General features: G+C 45.4%; 1 protein-coding gene across 1 annotated transcript in view; it reads right to left on the bottom strand.

Moving 5' to 3' along the window:
- Positions 1-3,464: 3,464 nt before the first annotated feature.
- LOC101118590 (steroid sulfatase) overlaps positions 3,465-21,391 on the bottom strand; it is a 227,089-nt gene continuing 209,162 nt past the window's right edge. Inside the window, exon 11 of the mRNA XM_060408630.1 lies at positions 3,465-3,694. Within this exon, the coding sequence (XP_060264613.1) occupies positions 3,588-3,694 (107 nt within the window). The 3' untranslated portion in view covers positions 3,465-3,587. The remainder of the gene's footprint in view (positions 3,695-21,391) is intronic.

The raw sequence follows: 21,391 nt of genomic DNA, 5'->3' as shown, positions 1-21,391 counted from the left end.
AAGCCACCGAGAAAGGGAAGAGAGAAGACTCTTGCTATAAGGAGCGCCGTTCAACTAAGATGGTAGCACTGATGACGGAGAAAAGGCAGAGATTCAAGCGATGCTGATCATGCGTTCTGTCAACGGTGGTGTCTGACTGGGCTGCGAGGCAAAGACAGGGAGGAGTCGGGAGGATCCCCAGGGTGCCGATCAGAGCAACTTAGGGTGGGGTGGGGGGGCAAGGATAGTCTTTATCAAAACAGGAAATGAGAAATGAAAGAAAGAGAGAGAGACTCTTTTATATTATAGTACCTAAGCATCAAATAACCAATGAGTCCACGGAAGAAGTTCCAAGGAAGGAGCAAATTAGTCTATTAAAGCCATGTTGCAATGCCAGATAAAATACTGAGGACATTAAAATTATATTGACTTATATATACAATTATGGTGGTGGTGGTTTAGTCGCTAAGTCGTGTCCAACTCCTGCGATCCCATGGACTGTAGCCTGCCAGGCTCCTCTGTCCGTGGGATTCTCCTATTTATAACCCTGGAATTATATAATATATTAACATTAATATGATATATTTACACATTACTATTGACACACGTCAATTATATAATATTAGTATAACATATTTCATATTAACATAGCAATATTCATAATATAGTATATATTACTGTAAATAAATAATATACAATTGACTGTATAATTAAGTCACGTGTTATATATTAATATGGTATATAGAATTATATACAATTGTTTATAAATTATACATATACCCATATATGTGACTGGTAGGCTGCAGTCCATGGGATTGCAAACAGTCGACACGACTGAGTGACTGAATGATATAAATCATTACCTATAAATGATCCCATTTAAAAAATACTCTCTTATTTATATTGTGAATTAACTGTAGCTTATAAATCTGTACATTTCATGGCTCAAATGATTAACAATAATTTGGGGAAGAATGCTGAGTGGCAGAGTAAGTAGGCAATTTGGAGGGAGACTTGAAGACATGTTAAGAAACGAGGGAAGACTATGGAAGTCACATGTGATACGTGATGCACTGTGGTTTATGTACTTTGGCCTGTTGGTAACATGGGTGGGCCGTCAGCAGACTGAATGGGAAGCTACGTGAAAAATGAAAACGTGGGGGGCCCTTGTCTAAAATTATAACAATTTCACAACAGGCACTTCCCTGGCAGTCCAGTGGTTAAAGTCTAAAATTATAACAATTTCACGACAGGCACTTCCCTGGCAGACCAGTGGTTAAAGGACGCTGTACTTCTTCCACTACGGGGGGAACGGGTCTAACCTCTGCTCAAAGAACTAAGATCACAGTTGGTGCAAGGTTTGGCCAAAAAAATTTAAAAATAAATAATTTTTTTATAAAATTAAAAATAATTTAAAAAAACTAAAAATAATAATTTAAATATTAAAAATAATAAATAAATTTAAATAAATCTTTAAAATTTTAAAAATAATTTTAGAAATTTAAAAAGAAATAAACAATTTTTCATTTTTAACGTAAATTTATTTATTTTAATTGGAGGCTAATTACAACATTGTACTGGTTTTGCCATACATCAACATGAAACCACCACAGGCGTACACGTGTTCCTCGTCCTGAACCCCCCTCCTACCTCCCTCCCCATCCCATCCCTCTAAAAGAATTTCAAGACAGTGGCAAGAAAACGTTAAGCCAAGCACAAAGTCCTTATAGACATCTGCCTTTCTAAGTCCAGGTCACACACTCAGTGAACCCAGTCCTGAACCCCTTGGAGACAAAAGAGCTTGAGGCACGTCACGGGGCACGTCCATCGCTGGACCCTCCTGATGGGACTACGAGAGGATCTGAGAGATGGGAAAAGGCAGTCATCCCCACGGACACTTCTCTTGCAGGCAGTAGCAGACGTTGATGTGGAAAATGAAACCAGGCTGGTTAGTGACTCCCCAGGTTCAATCCCTGGTCAAGGAACTAAAGTTCCCACGTGCCGTGCACCACAGCTAAGAAAGCCAGCATGCAACCAGAGGAAGCCCAGGAGACCCAACGGAGACCCAGCAGAGCCCCCCACCCCCCAAATAATAATAATACAAGCCGGTTAAAACAGCTGTGCAACCAGAGGAATCCCAGGAGACACAACGAAGACCCAGCAGAGCCCCACCCCCCAAATAATAATAATACAAGCCGGTTAAAACAGCTGTGCAACCAGAGGAAGCCCAGGAGACACAACGAAGACCCAGCAGAGCCCCCCCACCCCCCGCCAAAATAATAATACAGGCCGGTTAAAACAGCTGTGAAGAATGTCTAACTTGGGAAATAAAGAGAAAACAATCAAACAACTTTAAGATGAGAAGAGTGCCAAAAGGTAGGAGAGATTTAGAAATGCTTTTGAGAAAGCAAACTAGACTGAAAGAGTTTCAAATATGAAGAAGCGAGACTCAGGAATCAGTGAAGCTGTTAGTTGCTCAGTTGTGTCCGACTCCTTTCAGCCCTATGGACTGTATGTGGTCCGCCAGGCTCCTCTGTCCATGCGGTTCTCCAGGCAAGAATACTGGAGTGAGTTGCTTTGTCACTGTTTAAGATAAAGAAATAAAGAATCCTCATTCAAAACTTAAAAAAAAAAAAATACCCCCCAAACCGGGAGATTCTTTTTTTGCAAATAAAATGCTGCTAAAATATTGTAAACTCATGGAGTGAACAGAACGCTTCATGGTCCAGTACAGTTATCAAAACACCTACTAAGAGTTATGATGTCACAGTATTCAAAGCGAAAGTCACTCAGTTGTGTCCGGCTCTTTGTGACACCCTAACTCCAGGGGATCTTCCCACCCCAGGTCTCCTGCACTGTAGGTGGATGCTCTAGCAGCTGTGCAACCAGAGGCAGCCCAGGAGACACAACGAAGACCCAGCAGAGCCCCCCCACCCAAAAATCTAATAATACAAGCCGGTTAAAACAGCTGTGCAACCAGAGGCAGCCCAGGAGACACAGCAAAGACCCAGCAGAGCCCCCTCCCCCCCAAAAAATAATAATACAAGGCCGGTTAAAACAGCTGTGCAACCAGAGGAAGCCCAGGAGACGCAACGAAGACCCAGCAGAGCCCCCTCTCCCAAAATAATAATAATACAAGCCAGTTAAAACAGCTGTGCAACCAGAGGAATCCCAGGAGACACAATGAAGACCCAGCAGAGCACTCCCCCCCAAAATAATAATAATACAAGCCGGTTAAAACAGCTGTGCAACCAGAGGAAGCCCAGGAGACACAACGAAGACCCAGCAGAGCCCCCTCACCCTGCAAAAAATAATAATAATACAAGGCCTCTTAAAACAGCTGTGCAACCAGAGGAATCCCAGGAGACGCAACGAAGACCCAGCAGAGCCCCCCCACCCCCCAAATAATAATAATACAGGCCGGTTAAAACAGCTGTGAAGAATGTCTTACTTGGGAAATAAAAGAGAAAACAATCATACGACTTTAAGATGAGAAGAGTGCCAAAAGGTAGGAGAGATTTAGAAATGCTTTTGAGAAAGCAAACTAGACTGAAAGAGTTTCAAATGTGAAGAAGCGAGACTCAGGAATCAGTGAAGCTGTTAGTTGCTCAGTTGTGTCCGACTCCTTCCAGCCCTATACACTGTATGTGGTCCGCCAGGCGCCTCTGTCCATGCGGTTCTCCAGGCAAGAATACTGGAGTGAGTTGCTTTGTCACTTTTTAGATTAAGAAATAAAGAATCCTCATTCAAAACTTCAAAAAAAAAAAAAAAAAAACCCAAAACCGGGAGATTCTTTTTTTGCAAATAAAATGCTGCTAAAATATTGTAAACTAATGGAGTGAACAGAATGTTTCATGGTCCAGTACAGTTATCAAAACACCTACTAAGAGTTATGATGTCACAGTATTCAAAGTGAAAGTTGCTCAGTTGTGTCCGACTCTTTGTGACCCCCTACTCCACGGGATCTTCCCACCCCAGGGATTGAACCCAGGTCTCCCGCACTGCAGGTGGATGCTCTACCAGCTTAGCCACCAGGGAAGCCCATATCCAATCCTTTGGCCACCTGATTCAAAGAGCTGACTCCTTGCAAAAGACCCTGATGCTGGGAAAGACTGGGGACAGGAGGAGAAGGGGACAACAGAGGATGAGATGGTTGGATGGCATCACCGACTTGATGGACGTGAGTTTGGGTGAACTCCGGGAGTTGGTGATGGACAGGGAGGCCTGGCCTGCTGTGGTCCATGGGGTTGCAAAGAGTCAGACAGTCGGGGTTTTAGTGAGAGACCCTTCAAAATCAAAGCACACTGAAATTCAAAGAAAAAAAAAAAATAAAAACAAGCCAGGAGGCGCTTCTAGGGACTGAACTTCTTTTTTTTTTTTTTTCTGCCACAGATTTCCCAGGTGGTCAGTGGTAAAGAATTCTACCAGTGCAGGAGACATTGAGTTTGACCTCTGGGTCAAGAAGTTCCCCCAGAGCAGGAAATAGCAACCCACTCCAGTACTCTTGCCTGGAGAATCCCATGGACAGAGGAGCCTGGCGGGCTGCAGTCCATGTTGTTGCCAAAGAGTCAGACATGACTCTGCAACTGAGCCAGCACGCGTGCAGACACGTGAGATCTTAGTTCCCTGACCAGGGATTGAACCCATGCTTGATGCGCTGGAATGCACGTGGTGTCTTAACCACTGGACCTCCAAGGGGAGTCCCTGAACTTCATTCTTGATACACATCATGCGTCTTCCAGCAGGCATGCAAGACGAGAGAGTTTCCCAAAGAGGCATCTAATATGTATGACAATAGACTAAAGCAAGGAAAAATACACAGTCTGAGTTTAGGTCACAGCAATAAAATCTGTCTCCATGGAAGAGTATTCCTTGTTTCACAAGCTTTGTTTTTATTCTCTCTCTTTTTTCCCCCACATTTTACATCTCTTATTTACTCTAGCCATTATCCCTCAGAGAAACCAGACTCCCAACAGACTCCAAAATTTATTTGCACGTTTAATAAAGAGTTACTCAGAGAAACACTGAACCATCAGAGGCATTTTCCCCCCCCATAATCTTGTGAAGAATAGAATTTTTTTCCCCTTTTTAAGAACGCGCTTCCTTAAGGACATAGACTTCCTTTCTGGATGAATTTTGGCCACTAAATGTCCACAGAGGGGAAGCTTAACATTATAAAGTTAAATGGAAAATGCAGACTGCAAAACGGGATCAACAGCACAAGCTCAACTATATAAACATACTGAAAACACACTGGGAAAAATGTACCAAAAGAAGAACGGTGCTCATTTCTGGGTGAATTTTTCTAGTTTCAGCATTTACAGTTTCTTACTCCTGTCTAAGTTTCAAGTCCTGTCACCTGTCCAGTTCAGTTCAGTTCAGTCGCTCAGTCGTGTCCGACTCTTTGCGACCCCATGAATCGCAGCACGGCAGGCCTCCCTGTCCATCACCAACTCCTGGAGTTCACTCAGACTCACGTCAATCGAGTCAGTGATGCCATCCAGCCATCTCATCCTCTGTCGTTCCCTTCTCCTCCTGTCCCCAATCCCTCCCAGCATCAGAGTCTTTTCCAATGAGTCAACTCTTCCCATGAGGTGGCCAAAGTACTGGAGTTTCAGCTTTAGCATCATTCCCTTCCATAGAAATCCCAGGGCTGATCTCCTTTAGGATGCACTGGTTGGATCTCCTTGCAGTCCAAGGGACTCTCAGGAGTCTTCTTCAACACCACAGTTCAAAAGCATCAATTCTTAGGTGCTCAGCTTTCTTCACAGTCCAACTCTCACATCCATACATGACCACTGGAAAAACCATAGCCTTGACTAAACGGACCTTAGTTGGCAAAGTAATGTCTCTGCTTTTGAATATGCTATCTAGGTTGGTGATGACTTTCCTTTCAAGGAGTAAGCAGCTTTTAATTTCATGGATGCAGTCACCATCTGTACTGATTTTGGAGGTCTAAATCCCTCCACCCAGCAGTCAAGACATTATAATCATGGGATCCCACCAAGCATTTTCTACCATGAAACTGATCCTATTTCTTCCCACCTTTTCTTGCTCCCACTTGCATCCATTTGCTGCCATCACTGACCCCTCCTTGTTTTTCAGTTGCTAAGTCATCTCTGAATGTCTGGGACCCCATGGATTGCAGCACGCCAGACTTCCCTGTGCATCACTATCTCTCGGAGTCTGCTCAAACTCAAGTCCATTGAGTCGGTGATGCCATCCAGCCATCTCATCCTCTGTCATCCCCTTCTCCTCCTGCCTTCAATCTTTCCCAGCATCAGGGTCTTTTCCAGTGAGTCAGTTCTTCAAATCAGGTGGCCAAAGGATTGGCGCTTCAGCTTCAGCATCAGTCATTCCAATGAGTATTCAGGATTGATTTCCTTTAGGACCAACTGATTTGATGTCCTTCCCAATCTCCCCACCTTCTAAGGACCGTCACAAGTGATACCGAAGGTCACTGGACAAAAAAGGAGGATGAACTTTCTGGGTACCAGGTTCCCAGCACGAGTTAGCAAAAAAAAAAAAACACCAAAAAACAAAAATCAAACAACAACAAAAAAAATAAGCACACACACGCAAAAATACTTGTGTCCTCAGTACGCTTCCTGGAGGAGGAGGGTATCCGCTTACAAATACAAGTGGAATTTCAAATGGTGAACGCTGGAAAAAAAAAGCATTCTATAAGAATGATGAAAGGGGGTTTGTGGAGACTTGAGCATGAAAAAACAGGTCTGGAAAATGGTGAGTTATTGGAAGTGGAGCCTTTTTTTGGGTTTTAAAGAGAACTGCCAGAAGACAGTCTGCCTTTTCAAATCATGTGCGTGCTAAGTCGCTTCAATTGTGTTCAGCTCTTTGAGACTCCATGGACTGCAGCCTACCAGGGTCCTCCATCCATGGGATTCTCCAGGCAAGGATACTGGAGTGGGGTGCCAAATTCTTCATTGTTAAAACTTCCTTGAAGACATTTCTTGCGGGGTGGGGAGGAGCGGGCTGCAACACTCGGCTTGTGGGATCTTAGCTCCCCAACCAGGGATGAAAGCCAGGGTCAGTGCAGTGAGAGCACTGAGCCCTAACTACTGCTGCACCAGGGAACTCCCTCTAGGGAATTCTATGTGCTCTATATGTTCTAACATATATTCCTGGTGCAGTGAACATTTTTCAGTACATTTCCTGCGGCTCACACCGGCCTCTTCTACTCTTACGTTGGGACATGTCGTCTGGGTGTATCATTTAGTCCTTGAGGACTAAATCCTATTCTTCCTCTTTCATCCCTTCATCTGTTGTTATCTATTTCATCGGGCTTCCCCGGTGGCTCAGATGGTAAAGCATCTGCCTGCAATGCGGGAGACACGGGCTCAATCCCTGGTTTAGGACGATTCCCCTGGAGAAGGAAATGGCAATCCACTCCAGGACTTTTGCCTGGAAAATTGCATGGACGGAGGAGCCTGGCGGGCTACAGCCCATGGGGTTGCAAAGAGTCAGACACGACTGAGTGACTTCACTCTTCCATCTCATCAGAATAGTAGATGGGGGACCTGTCGATACAGATTTCCCAACCTGACAATATCTGCTGACTTGTCATACAAGTTGAATGGGCCAACAGAAGGGTTATTATAGAGAAGTTTCTAAAGCAGGGTGTCTCATCATCAGCATATTTGACGCTGATGATACAGGATGCTTTGTTGTGGGGCTGTCCTGGCATTTGGGGATGCTGAGAATCACTAGCTGGGTCTCTACCCACTAAATGTCAGTAACAAGCTCCTCCCAGACATGATAATGGAACATGCCTCCAGACCAGAAGCTGCCAGGTTAAGGGGGACACAAGGTATTGAGATCCATTATTATAAAGGTTTGCTTAGTCGCTCAGTCACGTCCGACTCTGCAACTCCATGTAGCCCGCCAGGCTCCTCTGTCCATGGGGATTCTCCAGGCAAGAATACTGGAGTGGGTTGCCATGCCCTCCTCCGGGGGAGTCTTCCGAAACCAGGGACAGAATCTAGTACCCACACTGCAGGTAGATTCTCTACTGAGAGCCACAAGGGAAGCCCATTATTTAAATAAATAAATGTATTCATCTATACTTGTGTGGGTGCACACATGCCAAGTCGCTTCAGTCGTGTCCGATTCTTTTCAACCCCATGGACTGCAGCCCGCCAGGCTCCTCTGTCCACGGGGATTCTCCAGGCAAGAACACTGGAGTGGGTTGCCATGCCCTCCTCCAGGGTGTCTTCCCTACCCAGGGATCGAACCCACAACTCTGAGGTCTCCTGCACTGGCAGGTGGGTTCTTTACCACTAGCGCCACCTGGAAAGCCCATGTATACACACACAGAAACACACACACACACACACACACACACACACAGACACACACACACACATACACATCACTCCAAGGGAAAAAATTCAAGGAATCATTAACATACTTTTTGGACATAAAAGAATACTTGGAAACTTCCCTGGCAGTCCAGCAGTTAAGATTCTGAGCTTTCAAGGCAGGAGGCAGGGGTTCAATCCCCAGCTGGAGGCCTTATATTCTGTAAGTCGCATGGTGGGGCTGAAAATATTAAAAAATAAAGATCTAGGACCTACGTACAGCACAGGGAACTCTATTCAAAACTCTCTAATGACCTATATCAGGAAAGAATCTACAAAAAGAGCAGCTACATGTATAAATGGAGAGGGAAATGGCAGTCCACTCCAGTACTCTTGCCTGGCAAATCCCATGGATGGAGGAGCCTGGTGGGCTGCAGTCCATGGGGTCGCTGAGAGTCAGACGCGACTGAGCGACTTCCCCTTCTCTTTTCCCTTTCGTGCACTGGAGGAGGAAATGGCACCCCACTCCAGTGTGCTTGCCTGGAGAATCCCAGGGACGGGGGAGCCTGGTGGGCTGCCGTCTATGGGGTGGCACAGAGTCGGGCATGACTGAAGCGCCTTAGCAGTAGCATATGTATAAATGAGACACTTGGCTGTACAGCAGAGAGTAACGTGGCATTGTACATCAACTATAGTCCATCAACAATAAAATAATTTTTTAAAGGATATTTGAATTGTGTAAGATCATAAAATCTTACAGGGGGAAAATTCAGAGTATACTACATTTTCCAGAAAATACTAAACATCAGAAGAGATATTAGTATTAGAAGAAACATATAGAAGAATGAGGGATGAAAATATTGGCAATACGCTCTCCTAAAATGATATGGAACAAAGATCGTAATTAAACACAAAGTGTTTCTCTTCACGTAGAAAATGTAAGGACACACGTACCCCAGTGTTCACTGCAGCACCATTTACAGCAGCTAGGACATGGAAGCCACCTAGACGTCCATCAACAGATGAATGGATAAAGCAGTAGCAGTACATATACACAGTGGAATATTACTCAGCCAGGAAGAAGAACAGGGCTTCCCAGGTCCTGCCAGTCATAGAGAACCCACCTGCCAAAACAGAAGACATCGGAGATGCAGGTTCGACCCCCGCGTCAGGAAGATCCCCTGGAGAAGGAAATGGCAATCCACTCCAGTATTCCTGCCTGGAGAATCCCATGGACAAAGCAGCCTGGCAGGGGTACAGTCCACGGTGTCGCAAAGAGTCAGGCATGACTGAAGCAAGTTAGCACGCAAATGAAGGAACACGTATGAGTCAGTTCTAATGAGGAGGGGTGAACCTAGGGCCTATTACACAGAGCGAAGTAAGATAAGGAGAAAGACAAACACATTAATGCATATATATAAACGGAATTTAGGAAGATGGTACTGGCAGCGCAGCCGTGGAGCTGCAGGTGTAGAGCCCGGATTTACGGACACAGGACGGGAACGAGAGGGCGGGAGGAACCAACAGGGCACCGCTGAAACATACGCTCTAGCAGGTGTCGAATTATCAACTGGTTGCAAAATTTCAGTTCTGCATTGTTGAACTTTGCCATCTGATATCACACCACATTCTTAAATAAATGCAGCTATGTTATTAAAAGAGAAACCAGAGAAACATTTAAAAGAATATTTGAATTGCCTAAGACCATAACATCTTGCCGTATAAAAAGTTCAGACTATATTACATCTTTCAGACAATACCAAACATCAGAAGAGATGCTAGTATTAGCAGAAACGTACTGAATAACAAGAGATGAAACACCTGGTAATGTGCTCTCTTTAAAAAAGGTATGAAAAGGAAGACGCCGATTAAACACAAAGCGTTTTCCTTTGCGCCCAAGGCAACTATAAAAACTCTTCGCTTTTCTTTCGGTTCTCAACAATCTTGCCATCACTTAGTAGAGGATAACCTTCAAAGTTAATGGAGCTTACGCCCCTAAAATTAAAGGCGTGAGAAATCGAATCGTCTTCTCCTGTAAAGTCAGTTTCACAAACATTGCAGCCCTGTCCTTAGAACATAAATTTCTCTTTCTCCTGGAACTTTCACACAGATAAGCATATTTTCTACCTAAAGTGTTGCTGCGTGTTACAGAAAGGGACACCTTTCCCTTTGAATCTGAGACAGTCACTGAAAAGAAAGCTAGGATCTTGTGATAATGGGATTTCTTTTTTATCCAGTTGTGTCTCCTGTACAGGGTGATCCCTTGATGTGTCTTAGTTTATACAGTCAGCTTCTCACAAGTTAGTGGGCTAACAGATATCTGTTTTCTGCAATGGTGGAGGTGGGCTTCCCTGGAGGCTCAGTAGTAAAGAACCCGTCCGACAATACAGCAGACATGGGTTCCGTTCCTGAGTTGGGATGATCCGCTGGACAAGGGAATGGCAACCCACCCCAGTATTCTTGCCCAGGAAATCCTATGGACAGAGGAGCCTTGAGGGCTTCCAGTTCATGGTGTGGCAAAGAGCTGGACGTGACTGGGTGACTGAAGACAAAGATGACAAACGGTGAATATATGACCCTATGCTGCTGCTACTGCTGCTGCTAAGTCGCTTCAGTCGTGTCCAACTCTGTGCGACCCCAGAGACGGCCTCCTACGAGGCTCCTCTGTCCCTGGGACTCTCCAGGCAAGAACACTGGAGTGGGTTGCCATTTCCTTCTCCAATGCATGAAAGTGAAAAGTGAAAGTGAAGTCGCTCAGTCGTGTCCGACTCCCAGCAACCCCAAGGACTGCAGCCCACCAGGCTCCTCCGTCCATGGGATTTTCCAGGCAAGAGTACTGGAGTGGGGTGCCATTTCCTTCTCCAATGCATGAGAGTAAAAAGTGAAAGTGAAGTCGCTCAGTCGTGTCCGACTCCCAGTAACCCCAAGGACTGCAGCCCACCAGGCTCCTCCGTCCATGGGATTTTCCAGGCAAGTGTACTGGACTGGGGTGCCACTGCCTTCTCTGATATGATCCTATGCATTCTCCCAAAACCAAAGAACTGTACAATCCGCGCCCCCCCCCCCCCCGCCAAAAAAAAGAACAGAAATTAAACTAGGAGGGTTCACTAATCACAACGTATCAATACTAGTTCGCCAACTGCACAAATGTGCCCCATGGACTGAGGATGTTAATAACAACACAAACTTGCCTGGTCAGAAACTCTTTGTGACCCCATGGACTGTAGCCCATGAGGTTCCTTTGTCCATGGGATTCTCCAGGCAAGGAAAGCAGAGAAGGAAAACCTCTATATGGTCGGCTCAATTTTTCTGCAAAATTAAAACACTTCTAAAAGATAAAATCTATTAACTGAAAACATGTGTTAATAACATTCTGACTTACTGAAACCCTCTTGAAAACCAGCTCTTAAAATGGTAACGGATGCTAGGACCTCCTTGGCAGTCCAGTGGTTAAGACTCTGAGTGTCAATGCCGGGAACACGGGTCCGATCCCAGGGGGCCACGAAGATTCCACACGCCATGGAGGAACAAAGCCCATGTGCCACCAATACTGGGAACGTGTACCGGACTGGCACGTGTACCGGACTGGCACGTGCCCATGCTCCACAGTGAGAGAAGCCACAACAAGCAGAGGTAAGAGACGCAGGTCCGAGCCCTGCGTAGCGAAGATGCCCTGGGGGACGAAAGGGCAGCCCACTCCAGTGTTCTTGCCTGGAGAATCCCCATGGGCAGAGGAGTCTGGTGGGCTACAGTCCACTGGGTCGGAGAGAGTCCAATCCCACTGAAGCGACTCACCACGCACGCACGCACGCACGCACGCACGCACGCACGCATAGATGGAAGGGATGTCACGAATCCTCAGGAGCTGACGACTGCCGGACCACTGTCAGAGACGCTGAGCATCTTCTGATACATCTCTGGGAGTTAGCTGAGCCTCAGAGCGTCATCAAGGGAGTGAGACGAGTTGTACAGGGCAGGGTGAATGAGATTCAGACTGATTTCTCTGCTCTTTCCCAACTCTCAGCTCATGGTCACCACGGCAGGCAAACCTCCTGTGGCTACCCTGCCCCCAAAGCATCGCCATCAGGAATGGCATGTCTGTCTTTCAAAGACTTGGCTCCTTTATTTTCCTTATTCTGACATGAGTCAGAGGTTGTTGGAATCAACATATTTCTCTTGCATAAGCAGAATACACAGACCGATATGAGATAATCCTTCTGCAGAGGATGGCAGCCATTTCTTATACAGTCAAATATACAACCAATCGTCCTAAACAAGAATACTCACCCAAGAGAAATAAAAGTGTATGTCCACACCAGACTAACACCTGAATGTTCAGGTCCGCTTGATTAACAAGAGGCGAACATAGACAACAGCCCCAAAGCCCATCAGCAGATAAACGACTACACGCGTGACAGGATTTTCATGCCTAAAATAAACATACACAAAGCGAGGGAGGGAAATCTGGGGAAGAAAAGAAACCTTTTTGCAAATCCCAAATGCACAAAACCTGCGGCTGCTGCTAAGTCGCTTCAGTCGTGTCCGACTCTGTGCCACCCCATAGACGGCAGCCCACCAGGCTCCCCCGTCCCTGGGATTCTCCAGGCAAGAACACTGGAGTGGGTTGCCATTTCCTTCTCCAGTGCATGAAAGTGAAAAGTGAAAGTGAAGTTGCTCAGTCCTGTCCGACTCCCAGAGACCCATGGACTGCAGCCCACCAGGCTCCTCCTTCCATGGGATTTTCCAGGCAAGAGTACTGGAGTGGGGTGCCATTGCCTTCTCCCCACAAAACCTAGTGCAGTTGTATTTTCGGGCAAAACACATTTTAAGAATGACTCATTGCTAGATAAACAAGTGGTGAGAAAAACACAGCAAAGGCTTAAAATACACAAAGAACTGAAAGAAGTAAATGGAGTTAGAGACCAATCTAACTATCACGGAGGAATTTAATATATCTTTTCCAATAAAGGATAAGACTCAGCAGATAAAAATTTCACTAAGAATAGAGGATTAGAGAATGATTCAATGAGTGCATGTGATTTAGCAGACATTACTTCGTGCATGCTAAGTCACTTCAGTCGTGTCTGACTCTTTGTGACCCCATGGGCTGTAGCCCATGAAGCTCCTTTGTCCATGAGAGTCTCCAGGCAAGAATAATGCGGTGGGTTGCCGTGCCCTCCTCCAGGGGATCTTCCCCACCCAGGGCTTGAACCCATGTCTCTTACGTCTCTTGCAAGGGCAGGCGGGTTCTTTACCACTAGCGCCATACTGCACTAGGAATTAAAAGCACACCCTCTTTAGGGACTTCTGTGGTGGTTGAGTAGTTAAGGATCTGCCTTGCAATGCAGGGTTCCATCCCTGCTCAGGGAACTAAGATCCCATGTGCTTAGGGACAACTGAGCTTGCCCACCACAACTACTAATCCCATGCGCTACAAAAGAGAATCCGTGCACCCCAACAAAAGGTCCTGAATGATGCATCAGAGAACTCACATATCACACGTAAGACCTGACCCAGCCAGATAAATAAATAAACAAATATTAAAAATATATATAAAGAAGTATATACTCTCTGCAGGTACATCAAAGAACCCACATATCACACCTAAGACCTGATGCAGCCAAATAAATAAATATTTTAAAATATTTATCTATTAAATATTTATAAATTATTTATTTAATAAATATTTTAAAATATTTATCTATTAAATATTTTAAATTATTTATTTAATAAATATTTTAAAATATTTATCTATTAAATATTTATAAATTATTTATTTAATAAATATTTTAAATATTTATAAATTATTTATTTAATAAATAAATATTTTAAAATATATAGGAGTACATACTCTCTGCAGGAATACAGAAAACTATCAAACTGTGGCACCAAAACCCAAATCTTAATATATTTCAAAGACTGAAGATAATATACTACAAATCTCTAACCATTATGCAACTAACTTCGAAATCTCCATATGCTTGGAAATGTTTTGAAAGTCTGCATTACCCATAGGTAAATGGAGAAAATGTCACTGAAACTAGAAAATATTTTTGAAGGAATGAGAAGAATACATACCAAATATTTCAGATGAGACCAGAATAGTATTGAGGGGACAAGAGTGTGTTAGCAAAGAAGAAAGATAGAGATAGAAGCATGGTTTACTTAGGTAGAAAATAAATGTGTGTGTGTGTTGCGGGGGGGGTTAGTTGCTCAGTCATGCCCAACTCTTGGCAACCCCATAGACTGTAGCCCTCCAGGCTGCTCTGTCTATGGAATTCTCCAGGCAAGAATACTGGAGTGGGTTGCCATTTCCTTCTCCAAATAAATATATAGCAGGTTCAATTGACGAAAACAGAAGCCAGTTCTTTCTAAGGTCCAATGAATAAACAGATCAGCAAGCCTGATCAATAGGGAGAGATGGAAGGTAGAAATAACCAAAATTAGAAATGAAAAAGAGAATACCATAAGATCTTACAGCATTAAAGAGATAACGGGAAAACCATAACGATAATAATCCTGTGGAAAGATGCAACTTGAAACTGAGAGAATAAATAGGATACTCAGAGTTACAAACGCATAAGACTGCTGAAGTGAAAAAGGGAAAAAGGAAAGTGTTAGTCACTCAGTCTTGTTGGACTCTTTGCAACCCCATGGACTGCGTAGCCCACCAGGCTCCACTGTCCATGAGATTTCCCAGGCAAGAATACAGGAGTGGGTTGCCATGCCCTCCTCTAGGGGGTTTTCCCGACCCAGGGAGATTGAACCCAGGTCTCCTGCATTGACAGTCGAATTCCCAGTCAAATATTTCCAAAAAGAAATTGCTGGTCCACATGGGTTCATCAGTGAGTGTTATAAGGCATTCAAGGAACAAATAATTAATTTTATTCAAACTCTTATGGATAACAGAGAAGGGAACACTCAATAATCATTTTATAATGCTGAGATAATCTTCATTCTAGTATCTGACAAGGCAGCATGAGGAAGAATATTACCAGGCCAGTCTCCCTCAGCAGATCCAAAACAGAACAAAACACAGCCTACAGAAAATTTTTAGCAAACACCTCCACAGGTATATTAAAATAACGGTAATTATCATAGCCAAGTGCACTGTATCCCAGAATGCAAAATGCTGGTTTAACTTACTAGCGTCATTCTGAAAACCCTTCCTTATGGACTCAACTTTCATTGCATCAGCTTGCATTTCAACATGAAATGAATAACTTCATCGGACGCCCTGAATCAAAAGAGAAGGGAAGTAAAAACTACAGTTTGTCAGGAAGGATCTGATTACTTGGAAAATGAGGTTGCAAGCGGGTCACGGGAGACTGAATCCTTGTGAGTGTAGCACTGGTTCATCCTTAGAGGATTCGTAGGTGGCTCAGTGGTAAAGAAGCCGCCTGCCAATGCAGGAGACCCAGGTTCGATCCCTAGGCAGAGACGATCCCCTGGAGGAGGGCATGGCAACTCACTCCCATATTCTTGCCTGGAGACTCCCATGGACAGAGGAGCCTGGCGGGCTACAGTCCATGGGGTCGCAACTTGTTGGACACGACTGAGCGACCGAGTACGCACATACACACTCTGTTAATTGATTTAAGAAATTCCTTACAGCCATCCTTTTGTACAGCTTCCCTTCCAGGGAAATAACAACAGAAAGGAAACTAGGGATCATTCCTGAATGAAAGAAAGGTGCATTTCGACGTGGCCTTTTCCACCACTGCGTTCAGAGAGAAAAAGCACCAATAACCAGTGGACACAAAGCTTAACCGGCCAGCTTCCCACCAAATGGAGCTAAATCCTCCTTGGGATGAAATTCTTACCCAAGAAAATAGAAAGTTTCAACTGACGCTCAGGCGGGATCACGGACGTGGGTGGCCACCTGAAAGCTTAGTCTCCGTGGCTCCTGAGGACTTTTCATTTTCCCAAAAGCAATCATGTTTAAGGCTGTGGGATTATCTTACTCCAAATCAACGCAAGCAGTGCACATCCTCAGAACACAGGCCAGTGTAACTGTTTGACTTGAGAGCAATCATAAAAGGGTTTTTCAGCTTTAGGAGAAGAAAAAAAGATTTAAAAAAGCACTAAAAAGCTAAAAGCACTGTCATTTCAGACCACGGGGAAACCACTCAGCTGAACAGGTTTGCGAGATCTGAGGTTCAGATATCAAGGTGATCTCGCCAGGCTGTGACGGGGTGTTTGTAAAATGGACAGAGAAGCCCATTTTAAAGGAAACTCTCTCCTTCTTGGGCCGCTGCGGTGCTTTTGAAGGTCACGAAGGCAGGTGGGGTCCACCACCCACAGCAAACGAGACGGAATCTTGAAACGGAACGTGCGCGACCTGCTTGATTTCTTGTACCTGGTGTAACCTTGGTCCTGGAAAGCAGACAGAGTCACGTGCAGGGCTGAATCTCTGCTCAGCAGTTAGCATGACTGTGTTGGCTGGACCCACGGAGAGCAAAAGGCAGGTAACCGTAGGCACATCTCAGACAGGTCACTAAGGAGAAAGGTTCCAATCCACGCAGTCTTGCCTGCCTGCCGTGAAACCTGGCCAGCTCCCTCATCTTCCTGGTCTTTGCTAAAGTCATTTGGGGATTTTGGGAGTGAGAGTAGACATCTATGGAGGGCAGGCTTCTTAGACGCCCCCCACCACCCACAGAATGATCCACTGTACTCAAGTCTCTGTGGGACCCCCTTTCCTGGGCTCTGGGCTGGGACCTAGACACTCAGGTCCATCAAACAGAATATTGCAAGGGCAATGAGTGTTGCTTCCCTGGCTAGGTTTTAAAATGACTCTGACCTCCATCTCACTCGGCTTCCCTGGTGGCTCAGACGGTGAAGAATCCGCCTCGCCAATGCAGGAGACCCGGGTTCGACCACTGGGTGGGGAAGATCCCCTGCAGAAAGGAATGGCTACCCACTCCAGTGTTCTTGCGTGGAGAATCCCATGGACAGAAGAGCCTGGCGGGCTATAGTCCATGGGGTTGCAAAGAGTCGGACACGACTGAGCGGCTAATGCTTTCCCTTTCTGTCTCACTAGCACTCTTTCTGGCTTTGATGGTGTGAGGCACCATGCTGGAGACACTCAACTCCATGCCAACCGGTCCTTGGTGGTGATAGTGCTTGGTGGCTTAGTGGCCAAGTCGTGTCTGACTCTTGCCACCCCATGGACTATAGCCCACCAGGCTCCTCTGTCCATAACATTCTCCAGGCAAGAATACTGGAGTGGGCTGCCATTTCCTCCTCCAGGGGATCCTCCCAACTCAGGGATTGAACCCAGATTTCCTGCCTTGCAGGCAGATTCTTTAAAGACTGAGCTATGAGGGAAGTCCCTGGTGGCCTCCAGCTAATGCTGAGTGATGAAGAATTCTGTCCCACAGCTCTCGGGACGCACGGAGGAGCTTGACAGCAGGTCCTTCCCTGGTCAAACCTTGAGTTTAGGGCACAAGTCCAACCAGCGCCTTGCGAGAGATGCTGGGTTTCAGGGCACAGGGAAGCTATGGCAGGACTCCTGACCCACAGAAACTATGAGATGGTAAGTGGGTGCTGTTTTGGGACATCCTTGGTGGCCTAGAGGTTAAGGCTCTGACCTCCCAATGCAAGGGACCTGGGTTTGATTCCTGGTCAGGAAACTTGGTCTCACACATGACAACTAAAACTTCGCAAGCCACAGCTGCAAGTACAGATCCTGCATGGCACAACTAATGTCTGTCGTGGACAAACAAAGAAATATTAAAAAAAAAATGTGTTCTGCTTCAAGCCTCTAAGTTTTTTTCACCCATGAAAATGGACACGGCCAAACCCAGAGTATTTACAGCAACCTCCTAGGTCTTCATCCCCCACAGTCCCAAGAGATCTTTAAAGGCCTGGGAATGAAAGTGGAAATTACATCATGATCTCCGAGAAGGACCTGTCCGTCAAGGTCAAGATCGCATCACACAATGCACCAGCATCCTGGATGGCACACCACATTTCTCAGGATTTATTACAGGTAACACACAGATTGGAACTGCAATGTAATTTGGATGAAGTCTTTCTACTTCACAACGTACAGATATGCCTTAAGGATGGGGGAAAGAATGAACTTTCCTTTTCGTTTGTAGCAAATAATGACATCGTCTTCAGGTTGCGAGGGCTGTAAGTGAATGAGCCCTTCACATATCATCCAGTGGTGATCATTCAGAAGGCTAACTGCACGACACTCCCGTTCAGTTCAGTTCAGTCCAGTCGCACACTCGTGTCCGACTGTTTGCAACACCATGGACAGCAGCAAGCCAGGCTTCCATGTCCATCACCAACTCCCGGAGCTTGTTCAAAGTCATGTTCATTGCATCGGTGATGCCATCCGGCCATCTCATTCTCTGTCGTCCCCTTCTCCTCCTGCCCTCAATCCCAGCATCAGCGTCTTTTCATATGAGTCGGCTCTTCACATCAGGTGGCTAAAGGATTGGAGTTTCACCTTCAGCATCAGTCTTTCCCGTGAATATTCAGGACTCCAAGTCATTCAGTGAGAACCTAACAAAGTAATTTGCAATCATGTTTCCTTTTAGATGACACAATGTACTGTAAAAACTGAAGCTGGCTTGATGATTACTTTCTAACTGTTTACTGCTGATGTTTGCTCCTTGGCATTGCTTTTACTACTCAAAGACATGTGTTTTTCTTTCTTTCTTTCTTTCTTTCTTTTTTTTTTTCTTCATTTGCTACCCTACCAACACTTTATGGTAGCTGGTGGATGTTATCAGTAATGTATAAATAATGCGGCTTCCCTAGCGGCTCAGTGTTAAGGAATCCGCCTGCCAGTGAAGAAGGCGGGGGTTCCATCACTCATCTGGGAAGATCCTACACGCCTCACACCAACGAAGCCCGTGCATCACAGCTATTGGGCTTGTGCTCTAGAGTACGGGGGGCCACAACTACTCAGTTCACTGGTCACAACTACTGAAGTCGGTGATTCCTAGAGCCTGAGCTCCAGACAAGAGAAGCTCCCACAGTGAGAAGCCTGTGCACCCCAAAGAGACAGTAGCCCCCGCTCGCTGCAACTAGAGAAAAAGCCTGCACAAGGTCCCAGCACAGCCAACAATAAATAAGTATATAATAGAATTTACTGTATGAACAATGATGACCATGATGATGAGAATTTCCCCAGTCACATGAGTGGGGGGAGAGGGCGTGGTTAGAAATGGAGGGTTCTAGTCAAACATGCTTATCTCAAATCCAAAAATATGGCTTACCACTCTTGTATGTGGTATGTTTTTGTGACAGACTCCAGTGGTTTATATTATTCTTTTTTCTTTTCCAAATAAAATCTGTCTTTCCGAAATGCTAGTCGTATTTTCTGACCATCCAAGAAGACCTCACCACTGACTGCAGCTGAATTCCTTTCCGCATTATTATAGACTATGGGAAACTATTATTGTTTTCCCTTGGGCTGCACTGATAGCTCAGTTGGTAAAGAATCCACCTGCAATGCAGGAGACTCCAGTTCGATTTCTGGGTTGGGAAGATCCCCTGGAGAAGGGATAGGCTACCCACTCCAATATTCTTGGGCTTCCCTGGTGGCTCAGCTGGTAAAGAATCTGCCTGCAATGCAGGAGACCTGGGTTCAACCTCTGGGTTGGGAAGATCCCCTGGAGAAGGGAACAGCTACCCACTTCACTATTCTTGGGCTTCCCTGGTGGCTCAGCTGGTAAAGAATCCGCCTGCAATGCAGGAGACCTGGGTTCAACCTCTGGGTTGGGAAGATCCCCTGGAGAAGGGAATGGCTACTCACTTCAGTATTCTGGCCTGGAGAATTCCATGGAGTGTATAGTCCATGGGGTCGCAAAGAGTCGGACACGACTAAGCGACTTTCTTTCTTTTGCTAAACCAGCTGTTTATCAGTTATGAGACAGGAAAGATATGACAATTCCTGTTTTCTTCTTCTTATCTTGATATATAAAGTCTGAAATCATTAGGAAAAAAAAGTAACATTCAATTAAGGTAGTGCTATTAGCTACTAAGTGGAAACTTGCAAACGTTTTTTTTTTTTCAAAATGTCAGCTTGTTAAACACTGTTTCCAACATCCTTGCGTGGTTTCTTCTGTAAAACTGGTTCCTGTATTATATACTAATGAGCAGAAAAGTATCGGAAGTCACATTCCTACCTTTCAAAATGTTGTACCATTTACATTTTAAATGTGTGGTGCTTAAGAATGCAATTACACAGTAGGGTACAAGAGGACTGTGGGATGAGACGTATCACATGGTTGGAGAGTCCACGAATGAAGACAACCTGAAACGTAAGTCAGACTCGTCTAAATACGTATCACGAGGGACCCTCCTTGGTGGTCCAGCGGCTAAGACTCCAAGGTCCCAATCAGGGGGCCTGGGTCACATCCCTGGCCGGGGAACTGGACCCCGAATGTGACAACGAAGGGTGCATTCTTCAACTAAAAACGATCCCACGTGGAGCAAATAAACACCTGACATGGTGCAGTAAAGATCAAAGATCCCACGTACGTCAACCAAGACCCAGTGCGGCCAAATAAATAAAATACATTTTTTTAAGTGTTGTTAAATATATATATACACAACAAAATAATCACAGATCAGATGTTTCCGGAAATTACCTACTATAGAGTATGTGTTAGTCGCTCAGTCGTGTCTGACGCTTTGTGGCCCCGTGGACTGTGTGCAGCCTGCCAGGCTCCTGCTCTGTCCACGGGATTTTTCAGGCAAGAAGACTGGAGTGGGTTGCCAGTCCCTTCTCCAGGAGATCTTCACGGCCCAGGAGTCCAACCCGGGTCTCCTGCACTACAGGCATATTCTTTACTGTCTGAGAAACTGAGAGGCAGAGAGATTGCCATGGACTGAATTGCACGCGTCCTAAATGCATAGGGGAAAGCCGTTAACTCCCCCATGCGCTGGGATTTAAAGATGGAGGACTTTGGGAGGTGGTCAGGGTTACAGCAGGTCATGAGGATGGACCCCCCCCCCTCCATGGGATTAGTGTCCTTATAAGAAGAGATAACAGAGAGCTTAATCTCTCGCGCACGCCATCTCTCTCTTCACCATGTCAGGACAGAGCAAGAAGGCAGCCGACACAAGCCGGC

Source organism: Ovis aries, chromosome Y (assembly GCF_016772045.2).
Source record: "Ovis aries strain OAR_USU_Benz2616 breed Rambouillet chromosome Y, ARS-UI_Ramb_v3.0, whole genome shotgun sequence".
NCBI lineage: Eukaryota > Metazoa > Chordata > Mammalia > Artiodactyla > Bovidae > Ovis > Ovis aries.
Note: the sequence above shows the minus strand (reverse complement) of the source record. Positions and strands in the feature narration are given on the sequence as shown.